The following is a 22,474-nucleotide window of genomic DNA, read 5'->3' on the forward strand; positions in this document are numbered from 1 at the left end:
GGGGAGAGGCCCCAGCAGAGGGAGGCCCGCATAACACAAAAAAAAAAAAAAAAAAAAAAAAAAAAAAGATTCTGCCTCTCTCAAGTTAAACAAAACTTAAAGTCTTGCTCAGAGATCAGTTCCTATGTTATCTGAATGCATATGACCCCTAGGAAAATAAAAGCCAATTTCTGATCAACTGTGAAGAATGCAGCCTTTTGTTCTTTTACCCCTCTCCACGGTAGATGGAACCATCCAACAATGAAAGATTACAGAAATCATCTTGACCATTCACGCGTTGTTCATCTGCCTCTCCTGGCACCTAGCTTGATGGCCTGTATACAGTCGGTGTACAGTAAATATTTGATCAACTAGAGCGTGTACGTTTATCTATGTATTTACAAATAAACACTATATATGCATGAGGCTTCACATGTGTTGATATAAACATATGTAAATAGATTAGCATGTTGGAGACAACGCCAAAAGGCAATCTTCTCAAACTTAAAAGGCATTCAAATCACCTAGGGATATTATTAAAATGCAGATTCTGATTCAGTAGATCTGGAGTGAAACTCAATATTTGCATTTCTAGTAAGTTCTCAGGTGACCCTGATGCTGCTGGTCTACAGACCAAATGTTAAGAGCAAAGTAATCCCTTCTTCACTCCCTTTAGTAGGAGGCCATAGGCAAACTATGCAAATAATTAGAGGGTCCTTCTCAAAGATCATGCTCAGTCATTTAGAAAAATGTATGATAATATTCTCAGGGAAACTCATCTTTATTATCAGATTCAAGTCTGCAATAGGTACTTCTTTACTGAGCACCTATGCCAGGTACAAGAGCTACAGCAGCCTTTAGTCATTCAAGGATACAGCTTAATAAAGGATGAAAATACAACTTGAGGCATCTCTGTATCCTCAGTGATATTCAAATAAAGAGAACATTAGAGAATGACACCAAATGTGTATGGATGTGTGTATGGGGGAGGCGGTGGGTAAGCAACTGCTTAGGATCCCGCATCTTCAAGAGGTTCCTATCAAGTATCGACGTCCGTCTCAAGAAGATTCCTTGGGACTTCCCCGGTGGCGCAGTGGTTAAGAATCCGCCTGCCAATGCAGGGGACACGGGTTCAAGCCCTGGTCCGGGAAGATCCTACATGCCGCAGAGCAGCTAAGCCCGCGCGCCACAACTACTGAGCCTGCGCTCTAGAGCCCGCGAGCCACAACTACTGAGCCCATGTGCCACAACTACTGAAGCCCGCGTGCCTAGAGCCCGTGCTCCACAACAAGAGAAGCCACGCTAATGAGAAGCCCGCGCACAGCAACGAAGAAGAGCCTCCGTTCGCTGCAACTAGAGAAAGCCCACGCGTAACAACGAAGACCCAACGCAGCAAAAAATAAATAAATAAATAAACAAACAAATTAATTAAAGAAAAAAGAAAGAAGACGACTCCTGTGCACCATCCCCAAGCCCTCGTCACTCTGCCCACGTCCGCCTCTCCTCTGTCTTCGCAGTCATATGGGAACAACAAGCCTCTGGGGTCAACTTCAACTTGCTGGACTATAGAACTTCGCCATCTCGTCCTGTTAGATATTATGTCAAGTGTGATGAAAAAGACCGTAGGTAAGACTGGTTATACCACTTAAAAATGAGAGAGAAAAAAAAAAAAATCAATCAGAATTCCTTTCCCTTTCCATTTACCTAAACCCTCATCACTGCCCAGGCTTAAAAGGATGTTCCCCCAGGGTCTTGGCTGTGCAACGGTGTCTGCTGGAAATCATGACCGGTGAGGGGAAAGTATAAGCACTTGGAATTACAGGCTGCCTTTTCACTAATGTAGAGTGGGATGCTTGGTTCAACGACGGGCTATCATCTATTCACTACAATTCTAAAGAAATGCAAACCTCAAAGACAAATTTGAAAATCAGAGAAATCCATTACATCCTTAATAATGTTTTTGTTCATAAACAGGCAAAATTGTTGTTTAAGTTATTACAGTATTCTTTTGCCAGAGGCATAAACTTAATCACATCTACAGCGTAGCATGAATTTCTTTTGGCTGTACGTGGTGGCGTGTACTACTCAAACTGGGATACCCGGATCAAGGGAAGAGGTGCACACTGCAGGAAGCCAGAGGGTACATGAACCCAAACCACAAACCTGGGGCATTTTTCTAGCATGTCAATTTCAATTAAGATTTGAAGGAAGCGGAGTAAGAGAAACATTTCATAATATAACTGATAATAAGTTTAAATAATTATTTTACACGAAAATAAATATGGAATAGGACAGTTAAACTTCAGTAATTTTAACAACAAAACACTAGACAAAAAAGAAATTTCAAATCTAAGGGAGCCAGCTCTCTCCCTGCAGGGGAACTTCTGCCAGTGCAAGAATCTAAGAATCAGTCATCATTTTTTAAAGGTATATTTGAAAGATTCACTATTTATCAGTGCAAGGACATATTTCTCACATAAGATTCTGGGGAAATAAGACTGACTTCTAATCAGAACGTTTCAATCCTAAGCAAATCCTTTTCAGAACTGAATGTTCAACACTGAATGTTTTGAATTTGAATAAATAATATAACAATAATGCAAGAACAAATTTACTTCACAAATGTAATCACTGGACAAAATTTTGAGTTGTCTAAGGAAGTACTTTACAAAAAAATTGGAAAAGAGAGGGAGACTGTGTAATCAAGGAGTCTAGGTGCTGTAGTCCTTCCATTAATCTTATTCAGAAACTGTGAATATATAGTCAATTTCAGAACAATTTTCTTATTTTACATACTGAGAGCTAGAATGATTTAACAAGGTACTTTCCATTATAATGATAATCCCAACCCTCAAGCATCTCTACTCGAGAAAATACAGAGAAGGCAATCTGGGAAGGAAGGGGAGTTGGGGTCCATGTCTGATTTTTAAAGACAGAGATCCAGATACTTACAAGGCATCACATGGTATATGCTTGGCCAATACTGTCCACTGTCTCTCTTTAACCACACACGAACAGTCCTGCAACAAAAGAAAATGTGTGTGTTAAATCACACTATTTTTGGTCATGGGAGTGTTGACAGATAGAAACCAAACCTCTTAATTATATATACAGTGGACCCTGGACAACATGGGCTTGAGCTATATGGTTCTACTTATAAGCATATTTTTTTTTCACCAAATATGTACTACAGCACTACACAATCCACGAATGGTTGAATCTGCAGATGTGGAACCACAGATACAGAAGGCCAACTATAAAGTTATATGCAGATTTTAGACTGCCCGGAGGGTCAGTGCCCCTAACCGCTGTGTTGTTCAAGGGTCAACTCTGTGTGTATATATGACATAATTACATTGCTATAATTAATAATATATATTACATACAAATATGTATAACATATATGTTTGTTTGTAACATATCTCTATATAATACCTGCGTATATATTTTAATTATATATATACACATTACATATGTGCGTGCACACCATTTATGCCTCTCTAAAGGCATATTCCTATATTCCTTAAATTTAAGGCTGTATACATTTAAAATTACATATGACTTTTATAATTAAATATTTGAGGATAATTAAATTTTATACTCATATACATATATATACACACATGGGATAGTGTTTGAAAATTATTTTTGTAGTTGTTTTGCTCTCGGAGTGTGTGGTCTTTGCCCCAGTAGGCTGGAAGCATTCATCTCCCTGGGGAGTAATTAGGATTTACTATGGAAGGGAGTCGGAAGAGATAAAATGAAGCAATATGCAACATCTGACACACACGGAAGGATGACATAGTAAATTAAGTCTCACAAGCCACGGCATCATCTTGAGAGAAGGTTTTTGCAAACACAGTCAAGCCATGGTAAACTCTGAGACTCAGATTACTGAGCTAGAGGGCTGGCCATGCAACCCACCATGGAACAGGGTAATCCTGCAGCAAAGGCTGTGGATGAAGTTCCAGGCCAGAAGGCCAGATAGAGACATAGCAGACATCCAGGAGAGCTCAGAGAGGAGGAGCCAAAGAGAGAATGAACCAGAGGATATTGGGAGGTTCTTATCAACCAGAAAGGCCCTACCGCGAATTACACCAGCACACGCATGCAAGGCAAACACACCTAGGAAGTAAAGGGACGTTGCCCCAGAGACCAGAGGAAGTAGCAAACATCAAACCAAGGGAAACGAACAGTGCCCCACTGCTGCTAGAAGATCATATACACCACACCCCTCACCCCACACCCTTAAACCATCCTAGGGTAAAAAGCAGACACTGAGAATTTTAATCTCAGAGAGAAATGGACACTACCTAAATAGACTATTTAAGTCATCATATTAGACTAAGTTTTCAATTGTATTGGATTTTTTCCCCAGTTAATCAGTGGGTCTCCCCATCAGAATAGGAGAAAAAGACTAACTACAGACACAGTAAAGAAATGTCACTTTCTCTGCACAGCCATAAGATACGATGTAGTGATATATAGTGACACCACTACATATACATGTAAAACTCCATCTTTTGGGTCAACCAGCCAATTTGTGAGATGGTATAATGGAAAATAAATCTTAAGAAATAATTCAATACATACATTATTTATACACATATCATACCAGCCTTCACTTAAATTCTTTTTATAATATATGTCAAAACAACATTTTAATATGGAGATTATTATCTCAACAAGAATAAATACAGGAGTCACATCTTGAAAAATGTCAGAATAGGAAGCTCCAAGAATCAGTCCCTGTACCAAATCAACTATTGAACTGTCAGAATCACTGTTTCAGAATTCTAAAGTCTAGTTAGACACTTGCAGCATCCATGGGAATGCTTGATGAAGAAGCTGGTATATGTCAATGAATTTCACATCTTACTTGCAGCTACCATCATGCATGCCCCATCCCTGTAGCAGGCAGCTGTGGGGACAGTGGCCCGTGGTCATGGAGTGACTTGCAGGTACAGGGTGGGAACCCTGTCTTCCAAAATTTGGGGATGCGTGTTTTGATTTGCCTGGCAGTTCACTGAGAGACTAGAGAAGATACTGGCCACTGTTACAATCTCCTAGGTCTGAAGGGCTTCCCGGGCGATGTCTGCCAAAAGAATTTAAAGGGAAGGAAGACCTTTCTCTCCTTTATGAAATTCAGGCATTGAAAAAAATCACTGGTTGGGACTTCCCTGGTGGCACAGTGGTTGGAAGTCCACCTGCCAATGCAGGGGACACAGGTTCAATCCCTGGTCCGGGAGGATCCCACATACCGCGGAGCAACAGGACCCGTGCACCATGACGGCTGGGCCTGCACTCTGGAGCCCATGAGCCACAGCTGCTGGGCCCACGTGTCACAACTGCTGAAGTCCACGTGCCTGGAGCCCGTGCTCCACAATGGGAGGGGCCACCACAATGAGAGGCCCGTGCACCACAGCAAGGAGTGGCTCCCACTCGCTGCAACTAGAGAAAGCCCGCGCGCAGCAACGAAGACCCAACACAGCCAAAAATAAAAAATAAATAGGTGAATAAAGTTGAAAAAAAAAAAAAGAAATCACAGGTTGACCTCAGAGATAAAAGAACAGAAACTTCAATGATCACATGATCACATACAACATGAAACATAGTCTTTGCAGAAAGAGTTGGGAAAAGTCACTAAACAGACAACTGCAGCATTCAACAAGTAACAAGAGCAATCTCTAGAGAGGAGGGAGAATGTGATTTTCAGTTGTCACATTATAATATTTAATTAAAATAGTAAATATTATATATTTATAATATTTAATTTATTTAATAATAAAATATTTATAATATTATAAATATTTGATTAAATATTTAAATATTTAATTAAAATATCCAGTTCTCAGACTTGTGGTTGCCCAGGGGGAGGGGAGTGGGGGAGGAAAGGGCTGGGAGTTTGGGATTAGCAGATGTAAACTATTATATATAGGATGGATAAACAACAAGGTCCTACTGTATAGCACAGGGAACTATATTCAGTATCCTGGGATAAACCATAATGGAAAAGAATATTTTAAAAAAGTACATATGTGTATAACTGAGTCACTTTGCTGTACAGAAGAAATTAACACAGCATTGTAAATCAACTATACTTCAATTTCAAAATAAATTTAAAAAATAAAATATTTCTAGACATCAAAAAACTTTTTAATAACATTAAATAAAATATCCAGTTCTCAGCAAAAAATTGCAAAGTATGCAAAGAAAGAGGAAATGGCCCATTCACAGGGAAAAAAGTGGCAATAACCACCAATGAAGTAGTCCAAACACTAACTGGCCTTACTAGACAAAGACTTTAATTAACTATCTAAATATGCTCAAAGAGCTAAAGGTAACCACAGACAAAGAACTAAAGGAAACCAGGAGAAGGATGTATGAACAATTAAGGAATATGAGTAAAGAGATAGAAATTATATAATAAAATAAATAGAAATTCTGGGGCTGAAAAGTACAATAGCTGAAAAGAAAAATTCATTAGAAATGGTCAACGATAGGTGTGAGAAGACAAAAGAATCAGCAAACTTCAAGATAGGACAACTGAAATTACCTAGTCAGAGGAAAAGAAAGAAAAAGAATGAAGAAAAATGAACAGAATCAATAAAGACTTTGCCTGGAATTGAGGCAATCATCTTTGATCATGAGACAAACAAGCTTGAGGATAAAAGTTGACATGCTAAGGGGAGTTCCCAGGTGGTCTAGTGGTTAGGATTCGGCACTTTCACTGCCATGGCCCAGGTTCAATCCCTGGTTGGGGAACTAAGATCCCAAGCCTTGTGGTGCAGCAAAAAAAAAAAAAAAAAAAAAAAAAAAAGTTGACATCAAACACCATTGACCCACCAACCCTTTAGACTAACTTTAGACTTGTTTGTGAGATGATCTGATTTTTTCTTACCTTAAGCCACTGTTTAGTGGATTTTATTACCAGGATCTGAATACATGTTAACTGATAGAGAAGACGAAAGAAAGGAATGCCTTTCCTTAGGTTTTGGGTTTGTCCAACTGCATGGATGGCGCTGTCATTCTCTGAGATGAGGAACACTGGAAAAGGACCAGATTTGGGGGAGTATCATGAGTTCACTTTCAACATTTGAGTGGGAGGTATCTTTAAGTTAGCCTAGAATTCCTAATGAGTGAACAAAAGACAATTATAATTAGAGGCTATGGCATGAGTTGCTGTGAAGATTAAATGTAAGGTTCTTGACAACAGTGCTTGGCACACAGCAAGCACTGGATAATTGCCAACAATTAGTATTGTGATTATCATCACTATTGTTTAAAAACCTATCAATCAACCATAGCTTGGGAGAGTTCAAGATCCCAAACCTTCTCCTGCTTTGCCAACATACTGAACATCTTACTCCTTGTTATAAGGGATTTTACACTCGATCTACAAAGGTGTCACAAATTATTTATCCATTCCTGCATGCATTTCTTTAACACGTACTGAACATCTACTATGTGCCAGGCTCTGTGCAGGAGCTCCATGTGGACAGACAAGGAAACATCATTAAAACAGTACCTGATAAGAGCTGCAAGCTATTTTATATCTATTTAAGGCCATGTAGGAAAGGTGTCTAATCCACATGGCAAAGGGAGGCAGGTTCAGGAAGTGCTGACTCTGAAGGAATAGCACTATCTGTTATTTCAGGTATTTCCTTCATGGCACCACCACAGCCTGCTATCTGATCTACCTACTTGTAAATGTGCTTATTATCTTGTTACCGAACCAAACTTGCTCATCCACAGGCAGTAAAGCCAATCTACTAACACTGGGTTGTGGTGAAGGGAAGTACAGCAACTATTGTTAAGGCTCCAGACAAGTAATCTGGCACAGGTAGTGCTCAAAAAGCCCGAACTCCCCCAAACTCCCCGATGGGTTGCAGGATAGCATTTTTAAAGGAGGAGGGGGGCAGACTTTGTGATTAGCTCATGCACAATTCTGATTGGCTGATGGTGAGGTAACAGGGCGGTATCACAGGGGTTAACATCAATCCTTAGGCTCCAGTAGGCCTGGCGGCTGTGTGCTCATGGTCATCAAGTAGTTAACATCTTCCATTTGGTGTTGGTTTTAGCATCTGTAAAACAACTCAGGAAATGTGCATCAGATACTACTGTCTAGGTACTCCAGAGAGGATACAGAGGAGGGGTCTGTCCAGGGAAGGCCCCAGAGGGTCCTGCTCGGTTTCAATTTGATTCGCCCACTAGAAAATAAGCATGAGGGGGACTCCCCTGGCGGTCCAGTGGTTAGGACTGAGCGCTTTCACTGCCGAGGGCCTGGTTCAACCCCTGGTTGGGGAACTAAGATCCCGCAAGCCACGTGGCTCGGCCAAAAAAAAGAAGAAAGAAAAGAAGCATGAGAATAAAGAATATTCTTTTCTTGCTCATCACTGTCTACCCAGAGCCTAGGAGTACATGACCATGGTAAATGTATGATAAATATTTGTTGGGTGAATGAAAGTAGGAAGAAATTTTCCTCTACCCTTCCAGGTTCTTCTGGCAGGTCTAAGAAGTAAATTGACATGAGACAGATTAACAGGAAAAAAATCAAACAAAAGTTTAATAACATGTATACATGGGAGAGACCCAGGAAAACTGAGTAACTCTCCAAAATGGCTGAAGCCCTCACCTTAAATACCATCCTCAGCTAAAGACAAAAGAGGATGCGGAGGGCAGGGAGAGTCAGTTGTGGGAAGCTACCAGGAAAAGCACAGTAAACAAGGGTAGGATTGTGATGCAGATTTAAGTCACTGCTTTCTGCATCCATAAGAGTTTCCAGAGATTTGGTCATCCTCCTCTTCTTGCTGCATCCAGGGAGATACCCTTACACAGTGGAGATTTCCCTTACAAAGGCAAACGTTGCTTGCAAAACGGTAACTCCTGCTTGATTTTCAGAGTTTTTCCCAGGTCTACTGTTTCTTAGAAAATAACCAGCTTAAAATTAATACGCCAAAGAGAGATATTTGGGGATGGCAAATTCTGCACCCCTACAAGGTGTTAGTCCCAGGTGGCAAAGCCTGCTGGTTGTCTACACCAGACTCGTTCTCCTCTTCTTCCTGAGCAGCAGTTAGACTGACCAGAGAAGGATGGGCAGAGCACAAAGGCCAGTAAGTAGAAGACAACAGACTTCAAGCTAGACCAGATGTTTAGCAGAGTTTATGTGTTAGAGACACTACTATAAACAAACAAAAGGAAGTCTACCAGGCTTTCCAGGGGACCGTTTGGCCAACAGAATGCCCGTCGTGGCCTCCCAACAATCCCACAAGGTGGGTACGATTATTACTGTCATGTTACAGGTGAAGGTTCTGCAGCCCAGAGAGGCCCAGGCTGCACAGAGCCCCAGCGTGAGCCAGGTACCCACCTTCAGAGGCTGCGCTCTCTCAGCCACTACACCGTGCAGAGCTGCTCCCTAACAAGGGGGGTGGAGAGGAAGGTAGGAAAACACCGGCGAGTTTCACTTCAACATTCTGAGTTTAAAATGGCTACAGATCATCTGAGTAACGATTACACATGGAGCAGCTTCTTACATGAGGGTTCCAGATAAAGGGAGCACCTACCCTAGGTGCACAAAGGTTGTTACACTATCGTAATGTTAGCTGAACCAATGGTCTTTCTGATGCATAAATTATTTTTAAAATATATAAAAGCATATACAAACACATTTTTTTGAAGTAACAGTGTTCCTAAAAATCCCAGTTAAGAAAGGTACACATCAATACAATCAGCACAGGTTTGTTTAAAGATTTTCTAAAATAGCTGTACAGGTCAGAAAGGTGGCAGGATAATATGAGTTTTAATTTTAATAATAGTAGCAAACATATACATTTAATCCTTACAAAGCCCTATGAAATAGAAACTATCCTTTAGAGATGAAAGTGTAAAGCCCAGAGAGCTTAAGCAATTTGCCCAGAACTAGCGAGTGGATGCAGTTATTTTAAATCCTGTGCTCTCTGCACTAAATATACTGCCTTCCTTCCACTAGCGTGTACCTGGCAATTGATAAATTTTACAACCTAAAAATAAACTGCTACAAAAAAACATCTGTTCTCTTATATTCAGAGGTGTAACGGCAGTTTAAAATAGAAAAATGATACTGCAACCCAGAGGTCAAAAGCACAATTTGGGTGGCTAGGAATTTCTTAAATAAATGTAAATTCCACCATACAAAGCCTATAAGTGTTCATTTTTCCGCAAATTATATTTAAAGAGCAACATAAAAAGCTTTTAATAGTATGTGAAAACTTTTTTCCTTGAAAAAAAATTTAAGAAAAACCAGCTGGGATTAAGAGTCAGAGTTAAGCCAGTAGAGGTCAGTGTACGGGGGAAGAAAAGGGCATGACCCTGCTGAAAGGCAGGGAAACTGCATTCACCCCCGACACAAAGCCCTGGGGTACACGAACCCAACATAGCACTGCACAGCCCACCTTGCCACGTCCTGCTTTCTTCTCCCCCTGCCTCTTCCTCTCCCCCAAGTTCTTAGCACTAGGCAGAAACAGACACTGGGGAGAAGTAATCACTGCTCATCTCAAAAATAGTAAGACAAGGTACCCCCAGCGGGCCTCAGCCAGGCCAGCAGCTGGGCCACTCTGAAAATAGCATAGTCTTACTCTACGTTGGACACAGCTGACCACATGTCAGCAAGTAAAACTTATTTTAAAATATTGGCATTAAATAGTATTCCTTAAACCTAAAAAAGTGTTGTTGTTGTTGTTTTTTAAGGTTAAAATAGATGTTAGATAAATTGTAGCATTTATCAAAACTCCCCTAGCATCAGAGCTGGCTGACTCCATGGCTGAGCTCTAAATACAGTCAGAAGAAACCCCACTTTATCGTACTTGGCATCTGCCCCAGGGCCAAGCCCCACGCGAGGTCCAAAACGGGTGCTCGTCATTTATGACATATCAAAAGGGTGGGTTAAAAATTCCTCCTTCCAGTCACCCACGTCCCACCTGTCCTTGTCAGGAAGTCTCTGGTTACACCTGCACAGAGGCCTTGGGCAGAATGGCGGCAACCAAGCTGGGCTGACACCGACAATCTGTACACTGTGTCGGGCGAGATGATGGGAAGCAACTAGAAATGCTTCATTTTACAGCTCCAGCATCCACTCACACTCTAAAGAAATAAGTAAGGGAATGGTATTCCCAGGCTGCCTCCCATCCCACCCCAAGTCCGTCCAAAGAACCAAATCCAGCGCCAGTCTTGAGCTACAACCTTAGCCAGGATGGGGGTGTCCTCCTCACAGGCAGCCCTCAGCCCGGCAGCCAACAGGTTCACACAGAGGGGTTCAATCAAGCAGGGGAGTCACATGCTCCCTTTATGAGATTCCTCCAGATTTCCGTTTGTTTGACTTCCTTGTTTTGACCTGTGCTGATACCCATACGCTGCCAGTAGAGTTTAGACAGGGTTACTGAACTGTGTGCCTGTGCATGCGTGTTTGCGTGTGAACACATCTACACACAGATATACGGCCAAGCACCACACCAGGTCCACCCTCCCACATCCTATCCAGGAATACACCCTTTGTTCTACATTCTAGCAATCTTTAAGTCCTCTTACACTAGCGGGGACAATGAACTACCGGGACTGGAACAACTTGGCTTTTCTAAGACTACTAGAAGTTAGGAATTCTGCCCCACCGCCCCGAAAGTGCGCTTACACATTCAGTCGACTCGTCGATCATGAACTCATTCGACAAACATTTATTAAACACCTACTAGGTACTAGCACGTGAAATGCACAAAAACAAACAAATGCCACCTCTGCAAGGTAAGATGTACAGTAGGGAGGAGCCCGTGCTACTCCAGAAGCACCTAAGAGCATCTAACTCTGACGATGGAGCCCGGTCAGGTGACAGCAGAGAAAGCTTCCCAGAGAGGATGGTGTCTGAAATGCAGGATGAGGAGGCATCGGCCAGAGCAAAGGAGGAGAGGGTGGTGCAGCAGAGGAGGTGCGAGCACGCAGGGCAGGGAGCAAGGCGGGAGTCATGAGAAACCAGCCTAGACAGGAGCAGGCAGGAGGCCGCTGAGGGCTCTGTCTGCCCCACTGAAGAGTCTGGATTTTACTTTGAGGATGCCGGGGAGCCGCTGGAGGATAAGCAGCCAGTCACAAACTCCTAATATTTTTGTTTGTTTGGGGGAGGCCTGGAAGAAGCCTGGTTACCCTGAAGTAAACAGTTTGGAGGATGTGGGCAGTAAAGCGGGCAAGAAAGGACGAGGCCCTAGAGGAGAGAAGAGGCCACATTTCAGAGCATTTAGGAAGTAGAAGCATCTGGACTTGGGGTGACCGGAGGTGGGGTGCTGCGTGAACGGTGGTGCCATTTGTCAGCTAGAGGAGAGAAGAGGCCACATTTCAGAGCATTTAGGAAGTAGAAGCATCTGGACTTGGGGTGAACGGTGGTGCCATTTGTCAGTGAATGGTTCTTGTGGCAAGCAGCGTTGACTTCATCTTGAACTTGCTGAGCCTGGGGGCTGAGTGAGTGAACTAACTGCCTGCCTGCTTGCGAGAGGCCTCGGTGCGGTGCGAGGCCTGAGCCGAAAATGAAGATCTGGGAGTCACCAGCACACAGGCAGGAGGTAACTCATCGGTGAAGAAGAAGAAAAGAGGGCCAAAGACAAAGCCCTGAAAAACACTGAAAGTTAAGGGGCATAGAACATAAAAGATCTGTGAAGACCTCAGTGTGGGCCGCCAGGGAAGAAGGAGAAAAAGCCTTTACTTCTCAGACCCAGCACGTGTCCTAATTTTTAGTCCAGAAAATAAGGTCATTATAAACATACGTAAGACTGAACCAAATTCACAGTGAGAACGTGCCCACAATAAAAAACCATCTATATAGGTCACTTTTCTGAGGGAAGAGAGAAGATTGGGGGTGCTGACAAACAGGAGACCACAGGTTGCTAAGCTACTGAGTAAAATAAGACGGGGCGTCTACCCATGTCGAAATCCAGGCTTTTTAAAATGTGCCCTAGAATGATGCAACCTTCATTAGTTGCCATAGCGATGAGCTTCATTTCCCAGGGGACAATTGTTATTTTTGCTACCACTGAAGTAACTGGGGGGAGGTGGGGGGTGAATCCTACTGTGTTTTGAAGACCCTGAATTTTCAGGGAATGTTTTTCTAATAGATCACACATTACCACCTCAATACTAACAGAAGGCAGTCCCTAGCAATCTGCAAACTAAGAGAAGAACTTTGAGCAATGGGATGTCAGTCAATGTCTTTTTGTAGTTTTTACAGTGACTTGTCTCAAAGGGAAAAAAATGACTCTGATGCAGAGAATGTTGTTTCCACAACATTCTTGGAAAACAGAACTGAAAGTTTGTTTCTATGATTATTTGTAGTAAGAACAAACTATGAGATTCTCATTATATGCATTCAGATCACATGTTGTAAATAAACTAAACCCAATCTTCTACAGAACACTGTGCATCTCTGTACTGAGGGTTTTTCCAGGGACGGACAGAGGCTGCTGTGTGGAGTGAACGAAGGCAGCCGGGGGTTTCAGAGACAGGGGCTCAAGCTGGGCGCTCTCCAGCTTCCAGACCATACTGCCTGCGAGAGAGGCTCAGTTCCAAGTATTAACCGCCTCACTACGTCAGACCTGACCAACTTTGTTGAACCGCAGATACCTGGATTCCCATGGCTGTAGCAACCTAGCAATCAGCGGCTGGAGAAGAGGTTTGGCTGTTTTATATTTCAACACCTTGAGCTTTGGACGCTATTCCTGCTTTAAAAACGAAAACAGTCATTCTGGTCATTTACAGCCCTGTGCTGCATCAGGTTGTGCTTATTACAGCCATCCCCCCAGGGAATTTTAACCGGCTGGGTCATTTCTCTCGAACCAAAGGTCGTGAAAGAAAAATGACAATCAACTGGCAATATCTTCACTGCTTTTTAAAATCTATGAAGTGAAGTCTCCAAACGAGGTTAAATGGACACAGATGCCAGGTGAGAGATTATAAACACACACAAAATATATGGAATTGTGATCTTTATCAATCAGTAGTAGGGGGAATTCCCTGGAGGTCCAGTGGTTAGGACTCTGTGTTTTCACTGCTGAGGGTGCAGGTTCAATCCCTGGTCAGGGAACTAAGATCCCGCAAGCAGCATGGCGCAGCCAAAAAAAAAAAAAATCAGTAGTGAGCCTTGAGAGAAAGAAGCCCCCACAAGGCCTTAATTCTGAGTACTTTTATTACTGATAATCACTATTCTGGGTCTGCAAATAGTCTCCTTGCAGTCCAGACTTGTTTTGCATATTTTGTTGTCTTGGTAATCTAACTCCTAGCGGCTAACGTTTAAGCACAGCCTTCCTGCCCTGGCGCAGCTGTAGGTTTTAGCATTTGCAGACTCCTTCCCTCTAACAACTCTTACCTGGCTGTCTGCTGTCCCACATTAGCCTAACTCCCCCACAAGCCTTCGGGACTCCTGGGCAAAATCAAGCTTCGGGATCACACTGTATCTTGTTAGGACAGTCACATTAGCCATCAAGGCTAGTGAGCAAGTCCATCTCCCCCACTGGACAATGAATTCCTTGAAGACGTCAAAATTTTTATCTTTGATTTTCTTAATACCTACGGTACTTTTATTTTGAATACATACAGTACTTAGTATAAGAGAGATGCTTGAAAAAGGTCATAAAAATACACTAAAGACAAAAAAGAACGGGAAATAAAAGAGAAGAGAAAAAAATGAACACATTCCCAGTGCAATGGTGAAGAACAGCCCATAGGCGAGCACCAGAGCTCGGAGGGCGGACAGCTCCTGGACATGAGCATAAGCAACCCCAACTGCTCCCCAGCCAGAGTCCCTCACAGGCCAGAGAAACGTGAGGACAAGCCTTGAGCTGTCAGTCTGAGCAAGTCAACAGTATGACAGTGTTCATCAGTATCACCCATTAGGAGGATTATGGATGGAATCACTAGAGGAACAATATATTATAGATTTAAATACTGTTCTCGGCTCTGTACGCAGCGGGAGGGCAAGGTCTATGTCATAGACCTTGTGGTCTATGAGGTGAGTGGTAACTCACCTCTCTATTCCTAGAGCCAGGTGCAATGGCAGGCATGTGACAAATGCTCAACAGGGACTTAATGAAACAGTAAACTGAAAGAGCAGTGACTCAGAGAATGCCCCTGGCTGCCACTGTTCTGAACCCTTAGATAGATTAACTACTCTCTTCCGAGGTAGCCACAGGTAGCAAAATGCCCAAGAATTTTATACCTTAAAAACACAGCAGAGCTGGGGGAGGAGAGAATGAGGGGTTACTGTTTAGCAGGTATGGGATTTCCATTTAGGAAATGGGTAGTGGTGATGGTTGTACAGCATTGTGAATATACTTAATGTCATTGAATTGTACACTTAAAAATGGTTATAATACATGGGGCGGGATAAACTGGGAGATTGGGATTGAGATATACACACTACTATATATAAAATAGATAACTAATAAGAACCTACTATATAGCACAGGAAACTCTACTCAGTACTCTGTAATGACCTATGTGGGAAAAGAATCTAAAAAAGAGTGGATATATATATGTGCATAACTGATTCACTTTGCTGTACACCTGAAATTAACACAACATTGTAAATCAACTCTACTCCAATAAAAGTTATTTTTAAAAACTATTTATTTATTTACTTATTTTGGCTGCACCGGGTCTTAGCCCAGCTCGCGGGCTTCTTTGTTGCCGCACGTGAACTCTTACTTGAGGCATGCGTGTGGGATCTAGTTCCCCGACCAGGGATCGAACCCCGGGCCCCCTGTATTGGGAGCGTGGAGTCTTACCCACTGGACCAGTAGGGAAGTCCCCAATAAAAGTTATTTTAAAAAATGGTCATAATGCTAAATTTTATGTCTATTTTACCACAATTTTAAAAAAGAAAACAATTTTTTAATCTTTAAAAAAAAAGAAACACAGCAGAAAGACCATCTCTCTAAAACTGTAGTCTTCACAGAGTTGCCGGAGTCACAGCAATTAGAAGACAGCTGCGGACAGACTGGCCTTAGAACAGGTCTCCAGAGGGCGTCCTGGCTGAGAATGCGTAAAAGGAATCCACTTGCCCACTCCAGCAGGGTAGGGCAGCAGGGTACCCATCCGGCACTCAAATGCAATTCAAAATTAGGGTTTGGAGGAATTAGACTTGATATACCATGAAAAGAGGAACAAAGGAGAGTCTCTGAGCCAGGTATAAGCGGGTATGGTTACATAATGAAAGGGGGTGTTTTTCAGAGACTACTTTGGCAGTACTGAGCAACCTGCATTAGACAGGAGAAAAATTAAAGGCTACAAAACCAGTGAGAGCCTGCTATAGGGATCAACATGTTAGGATACAGTGGTGGCAGGAGAATAAGGAGGAAGAACCAAATCCTTGATAGGTTTTTAAGAGGGAATCAAGGGAAGGAGAAAGAGCCAGAGGTGACTACAACATTTCCAGCCTGGAGAGCCACATGGATGATGAAGGCAGACTGCGACAGATGCTCAAGCCCATATTTTAGAAACAAGGAGAGGCCTCACAAAGTCAAATCACTTTTCCGAGAGACAGAAACTGGAAAATCTCATTGATTTTCAGCAGGGTGACAGAAAGATGCTCTGAAAGATCTTCTGGGATTAGGACAATCAGAACGCTAGGTAAAATTTAGCAGAATTTGATTTTCTTTTTATTGTTGTTATTTTAAAACACTGCCAACTTGTTTGAAAGTGAAGGATCTGCAGATCCCCAAAACTCTAATAAGGGAGTTTTTAATAGCTTTTAACCTTAAAAATTTCTTTTGGATCCTGGAGATCTTAAGCATCCATTTTACTCCTCTATCCCACACTGGGCACAGGATATAGGAGAAAAGGCCTAGGGCCTGACCAACACGGAGAATCGAATAAGAGACCCTATTTAAGCTGGGATTCCAAAGGCTACACACTTAGTCTAAGAGTTTATAAGAAATAAACCCGCATATGCAAAAACAGGAGAGCAAGGAAACTTGTCTGGATGAAAGGAAAAATAAAAACTAAAAATCAAGCTATTCTCCATAAGCTGACCCTCATGAAAGATTCAGTACAAATATAACCTACTTGTGTCATCTGAGCAGCCTCAAGTGGAGAATTTAATTTTAAGTGGTCCTAGATTTATAATGTCCTTGGGTAACCAGTAGAAGCAAAAGTAAACACAGTCCTACAGAGGAGCTCAACTTCAAGGAGACCTTAAAAAATTTCTCCAGGTGAATTTCTAAGGAAAATGAATGGATCACAATTTTTTTTTTTTTTTTTTTTTTTTTTTGCGGTACGCGGGCCTCTCACTGCTGTGGCCTCTCCCGTTGCGGAGCACAGGCTCCGGGTGCCCCGGTCCTTGGGTAACCAGTAGAAGCAAAAGTAAACACAGTCCTACAGAGGAGCTCAACTTCAAGGAGACCTTAAAAAATTTCTCCAGGTGAATTTCTAAGGAAAATGAATGGATCACAATTTTTTTTTTTTTTTTTTTTTTTTTTGCGGTACGCGGGCCTCTCACTGCTGTGGCCTCTCCCGTTGCGGAGCACAGGCTCCGGATGCGCAGGCTCAGCGGCCATGGCCCACGGGCCCAGCTGCTCCGCGGCACGTGCGATCTTCCCGGACCGGGGCACGAACCCGTGTCCCCTGCATCGGCAGGCGGACTCTCAACCACTGCACCACCAGGGAAACCCCTATCACATTTTTTTTTAATGACAAAATTCACAAGGAAACTAGGTATCACAGAGTGAGAACCAGCAAAAACAAAAGAACAAAAAGGGACTAACAAAGACTTCAGGTACTAAAATCATCAGAAACAGAATATAAAATAACTACATTTAATGTGTTTCAGGAATAAAAGAGAAGGTTTAAAAATGAACCGAAAGTAAGCAGATTGGAAAAAGAACCAAATAGAACTTCTGAAAACGAAACACATATTACTGAAATTAAAATTTCAATGGACAAATCAAACAGATCAGACACAAAGAGAGAATTTGTGAATTAGAAGATAAATAAAAAACAATCTACAATACAGTCCTCACAAAGATATGGAAAACAATAAAAGTTTAAAAACATGAAGGACAGAGCCAAAAAGATTAGAATGAAAAGGTCTGAGATATGCACAATTGTAAGAACTAATAGAGACTACTCAATGCTCTGTGGTGACCTAAATGGGAAGGAAATCCAAAAAAGAGGGGATATATGGATACGTACAGCTGACTCACTTTGCTGTACATCAGAAACTAACACAACATTGTAAAGCAACTATACTCCAATAAAAATAAATAAATAAGAAGTAATAGAGAGAGTGGGGAAAGAGGCAATAGTTGAGAGATAACGGCTCAGACTCTTAAAGAAATTTTGAAAGATGCTGGTTCTAAGATGAAAACAAGCAATGACAGGAAATTAGCCCAGATCAGATCAAAAGTTATTTCCTTTCCTAGACAAACTGATCAGACCATGATAGTGACTGTAATTCAGCTACTCTCCTATTTTTCTGATATCCTAGAACTTTAGACACACACACACACAAAAATGACAAAAAAAAAATTTTTCTAAGAATGTATGTGGGCCTTGGTAGGGAAATAGGAATCCAGTCATGCAACATTATATCATAACCATTTTTCTTTGTTGCCCACATTCTCATAAGAAACATACCACAAACATTTTTCAATACCACCTCTTATAATTCAGCGGTGACTGGAAATGCTCCATGAATAAGATGGACACAAGTTAGGCCAAACACGGCTTTGGGAAGTAACTTTCACTAATGAAATTAAATAGAGTAGGGCAGAAAATATAAAGTCCATCCATTTTGTCTGCCTTCCTCTAATTCTCATTATCCTTTACAAAACACTCTGAGATGAAAAAAGCAAAAATATAATCATTCCCAGTGGTTATGTGAAGGTTTTAGGAATCTAGAGGAATTTGATGGCAGTTACAGAGAAAGATGGTGGGAAACATCGCATCAAAACTCTATTGTAGGGACTTCCCTGGTGGCGCAGTGGTTAAGAATCCGCCTGCCAATGCAGGGGACATGGGTTCGATCCCTGGTCCAGGAAGATCCCACGTGCCACGGAGCAACTAAGCCTGTGCGCCACAACTACTGAGCCTGTGCTCTAGAGCCTGCGAGCCACAATTACTGAAGCCTGTGCACCTAGAACCCATGCTCTGCAACAAGAGAAGCCACCACTTGCCCCAACCAGAGAAAGCCCGCACGCAGCAACGAAGACCTAACACAGCCATGAATAAATAAATAAATAAATCTCTATTGTCTTAAATACAGTGTGTGAACCTTGTTTGGATACTGCTCTGAATAAACCAACCATAAAAAATATACATTCAAATTAGGGAAATTTGAACATGTTAAATGATGTTAAGAAATTATTGTTAATTTAGCTCTGATGATAATGGCATTGTGGAATGTAGAACAACTTATCATTTATAGTATTAACAGGTGAAATGAAATGATATAGTAATCCAAAATTCGTTTAAAGTGAATCCCAGCATCCCTACCCAACAAAGGGTGGAGTGGGGAGATATATAAAATAAGATTGGCGAAAGATTGATCATTGACTATTGATCATATACTGCTATTTTCATGTTTTGTATATGTTTGAAACTGTCCATAATAAATTGTTTTTAACAATCTTGAGGCCTTGACTCATAACAACAACTGTATATAACTGTATGTAACAGAAAGGCATAGCCTCCTTTGGAAGTACAGAGAGATTATGAATTGAGAAACAGTAGTGCATATTAATTCAAGTAATACTAAACACTTTTGTCATCCACTTGGCAATCTGCATTGGTTTAGTATGATTTGTAGTTAGTACTAAATCACGTACAAATGAAACACTCTTTATTTCTAGGGAATAGGCAACAACTTCTGGATCTCTAAAATGAACGAACAACCTTGAAAATTTATGCTTTAAAAGGTGTAAACAGTTGGGGCAAAATATTTAACATATTCGCCCAAAGGAAAGTGGCACAAAGTATCAGAATAATCCTGCTGGAAATTTTTTTTAGAGTTCTCATGTTAAATATTCTCAATATATAAATTACAGTAGCATATGTCAATGATAAAGGAGACAATAATAGCATATGGGCTGCTCTGAAGTTAGCAGAGTGGATAAAATGTCTATTTTCTGCAGTGCTTAAGTGTATTTCATTAGGTGATTAAATTCTCCTCGCTACTAGAAAACAGTAAATGGCATAAATGAACTCAGATTCCATATTAAATAATCTACATTATTTCAAACATCCATCTGCTCTCCTTTATGACAAAGACAAGTACTCAGTTTCTAGATGGAATCACAAAAGCCCTTACAATCCAGCCTATTTTATAAAGTAACTAAGGCTAACCATATTTCTCACTAATTTTAAATGCATCTGACATGCTTTGTAATAGTACAAAGGAGGTGTAAAACAGGAAAATCAAAAAGACACTGATACTACATCTTTACTCTGTCAGGTCAAATAAATATATAACAGTAGCTATTGTCCTCTACAATTCTGCTTGACGTAAAGTGATGATTTCGCATGAATGGTTAAAAAAATCTCACGTTATCTTGAGAAACCAGAGTATACAGATATCCTCTCTTCCTACAATCAACCTTCCTTCCTGTGGGTTTTTGAGGTACACAATGTATACTCATGAATGTTAATAAATCCCATAAATCAAAATCACATTAACTTTCCTTCCATATCGAACCTTCCCCATAAGCTTCTATAGAATTTCCTTGATGTATCAAAGTACACGGTGTAAAAAAGTGCAGATGAACCTACAACAACAACATTTCTTCATATGTTGGTTGAAGAAAAGTCTATTACCGGAAATAATTCACTATATCTTGGCCTCCCTTGGAAAACCTGTTTGATTTAAGCCATGCCAACAGAAAAGCATACGTGTAAACTCATTAAATGAAAAGAGCAAGCCGAAAAAACAGAACCTTCTGTTTACTAGTCAAGCCTCATTTATGCTTTTGTGGGAGAAGTAAGGTAAAAGTAATAGCTGAAGCAAAATTCTTTTCTAAAATTCTTTTTAAGAATTCATCACTTGCAAAAAGATTCTGAAATTCATAAGAATCTTGAGCTAAGGCTGACATAACACATAGCCCCTCCACCAAAAGCCATTCTGTAAAGCAAACATGCTATGTAAATTATTGCTCTACATAATATGCAGCAGTAGTGAGTTAATCCCTGCAAAAATAAAAGTCCAAAAAGCTTAGAAGAACCCAATGTTTTCACTAGCCAGCATTCTCCCGAGGAGTTATATATGTAATAAAATGAATGAAATCAGCATTTTCTGACACACAGCGGAGCTCTTCTTGAATGGGTACTTAAGTGTGAAGATGGATTAAGTCTCTGATCTCATTTTAATGAGTTTCTCTTTGTCTTTGAGGGACTACACTGCACAGATGCTCAATCACTCTACTCTAGTCATTTAAATCAATCCACTTAAGAGTTTTGAGAACTGGGCTGCCTTGCACTTATTTGGTTATACTAAACTCGCCAAAATTTAAAGTCAGAGAATAATTTAAATTATGTAAAGTTACTTCTTCCATCCAGTAGGTTGCTAATTCCTGCCAATTCTCCTTAATGTACAATAACTAAAGTCTCCTCTCTCTGCCGTCTACATTGTTCTTCCATCCAATACATTCCTAAACCCTGTCAATCCTACCTCCTAAAATATAACTAACACCCGTTGTCTTTCTACTGTCTATAATATTGCCTTGGTCACACTCTCACTGATACCTGCAAGAGCCTCCAAGCTGGTCTCCCGCCTCCTATTTCCCCCTTCTCTGATCCCTTCCCCCAGTCACTCAAGTCATCTTTGTAAAATGCAAATCCAATTATGTCACAGCCTTCAAAGATGCGGGGTTCAAGTCCAACTCTATGGTCTACCAGGTCCTCCAGGATCTGACGCCTGTCTGCTTCTCTGGCCCTACCATCCCACCTGTCCAACACCCTACCAAACTATTCTTAGTTCTCTAACTCAGTAATAGTCAGTAACTTTTGGTTGGATATCATAGGTCAGGTGAACAAAAACAAAAACTAAACCTGAAAGGGTGGTGAGTTAAACATCAGTTTACCAGGTTTGTATTTTGCCAACAAAAACAAAATCTGCATTTTGCTAACACGTTCATTTTACAAAAAGAACATGATCTTAGAATTCTAAAATTTGAATAAAATTAATTTTAGATGCAAAAGGCTCATTCTATTGTCCTTTATAAAAAACTTCACTGCACATTGGTGAGAACTCTCATGTGAACTTATTAAATGAAACCACTGCCCTCACTTATCAGATCTTTATGCCCCTGAAGGCGTTGACCCTCTGCTGAAGCACCTGTTTCTCCCCCATCCCCCCTCTTCACCTGCATAACCAGTACTCATCTTTAAATTTCACCTTATAAGGCAGTCCTTTTCAAATTTTAATGTGCATAAAAATAACCTGGGGGCTTCCGTGGTGGTGCAGTGGTTGAGAGTCCGCCTGCCGATGCAGGGGACACGG

At 41.2% G+C, this 22,474-nt stretch overlaps 1 protein-coding gene across 4 annotated transcripts in view; it reads right to left on the bottom strand.

Annotated features, from left to right (window-relative positions):
• WDFY2 (WD repeat and FYVE domain containing 2) overlaps window positions 1–22,474 on the bottom strand; it is a 166,995-nt gene that overhangs the window by 92,444 nt on the left and 52,077 nt on the right. For 3 of the 4 annotated variants that reach the window (XM_007105217.4, XM_007105216.4, XM_024125956.3), the window contains exon 2: window positions 2,932–2,999. In XM_007105217.4, the coding sequence (XP_007105279.1) occupies window positions 2,932–2,999 (68 nt within the window). Of the gene's footprint in view, window positions 1–2,931; window positions 3,000–6,880; window positions 7,027–22,474 lie in introns of all 4 variants that reach the window. The other variant, XM_055089501.1, reaches the window with a different exon arrangement.

This window comes from Physeter macrocephalus, chromosome 13 (genome assembly GCF_002837175.3).
Source record: "Physeter macrocephalus isolate SW-GA chromosome 13, ASM283717v5, whole genome shotgun sequence".
In the NCBI taxonomy this organism is placed as follows: domain Eukaryota; kingdom Metazoa; phylum Chordata; class Mammalia; order Artiodactyla; family Physeteridae; genus Physeter; species Physeter macrocephalus.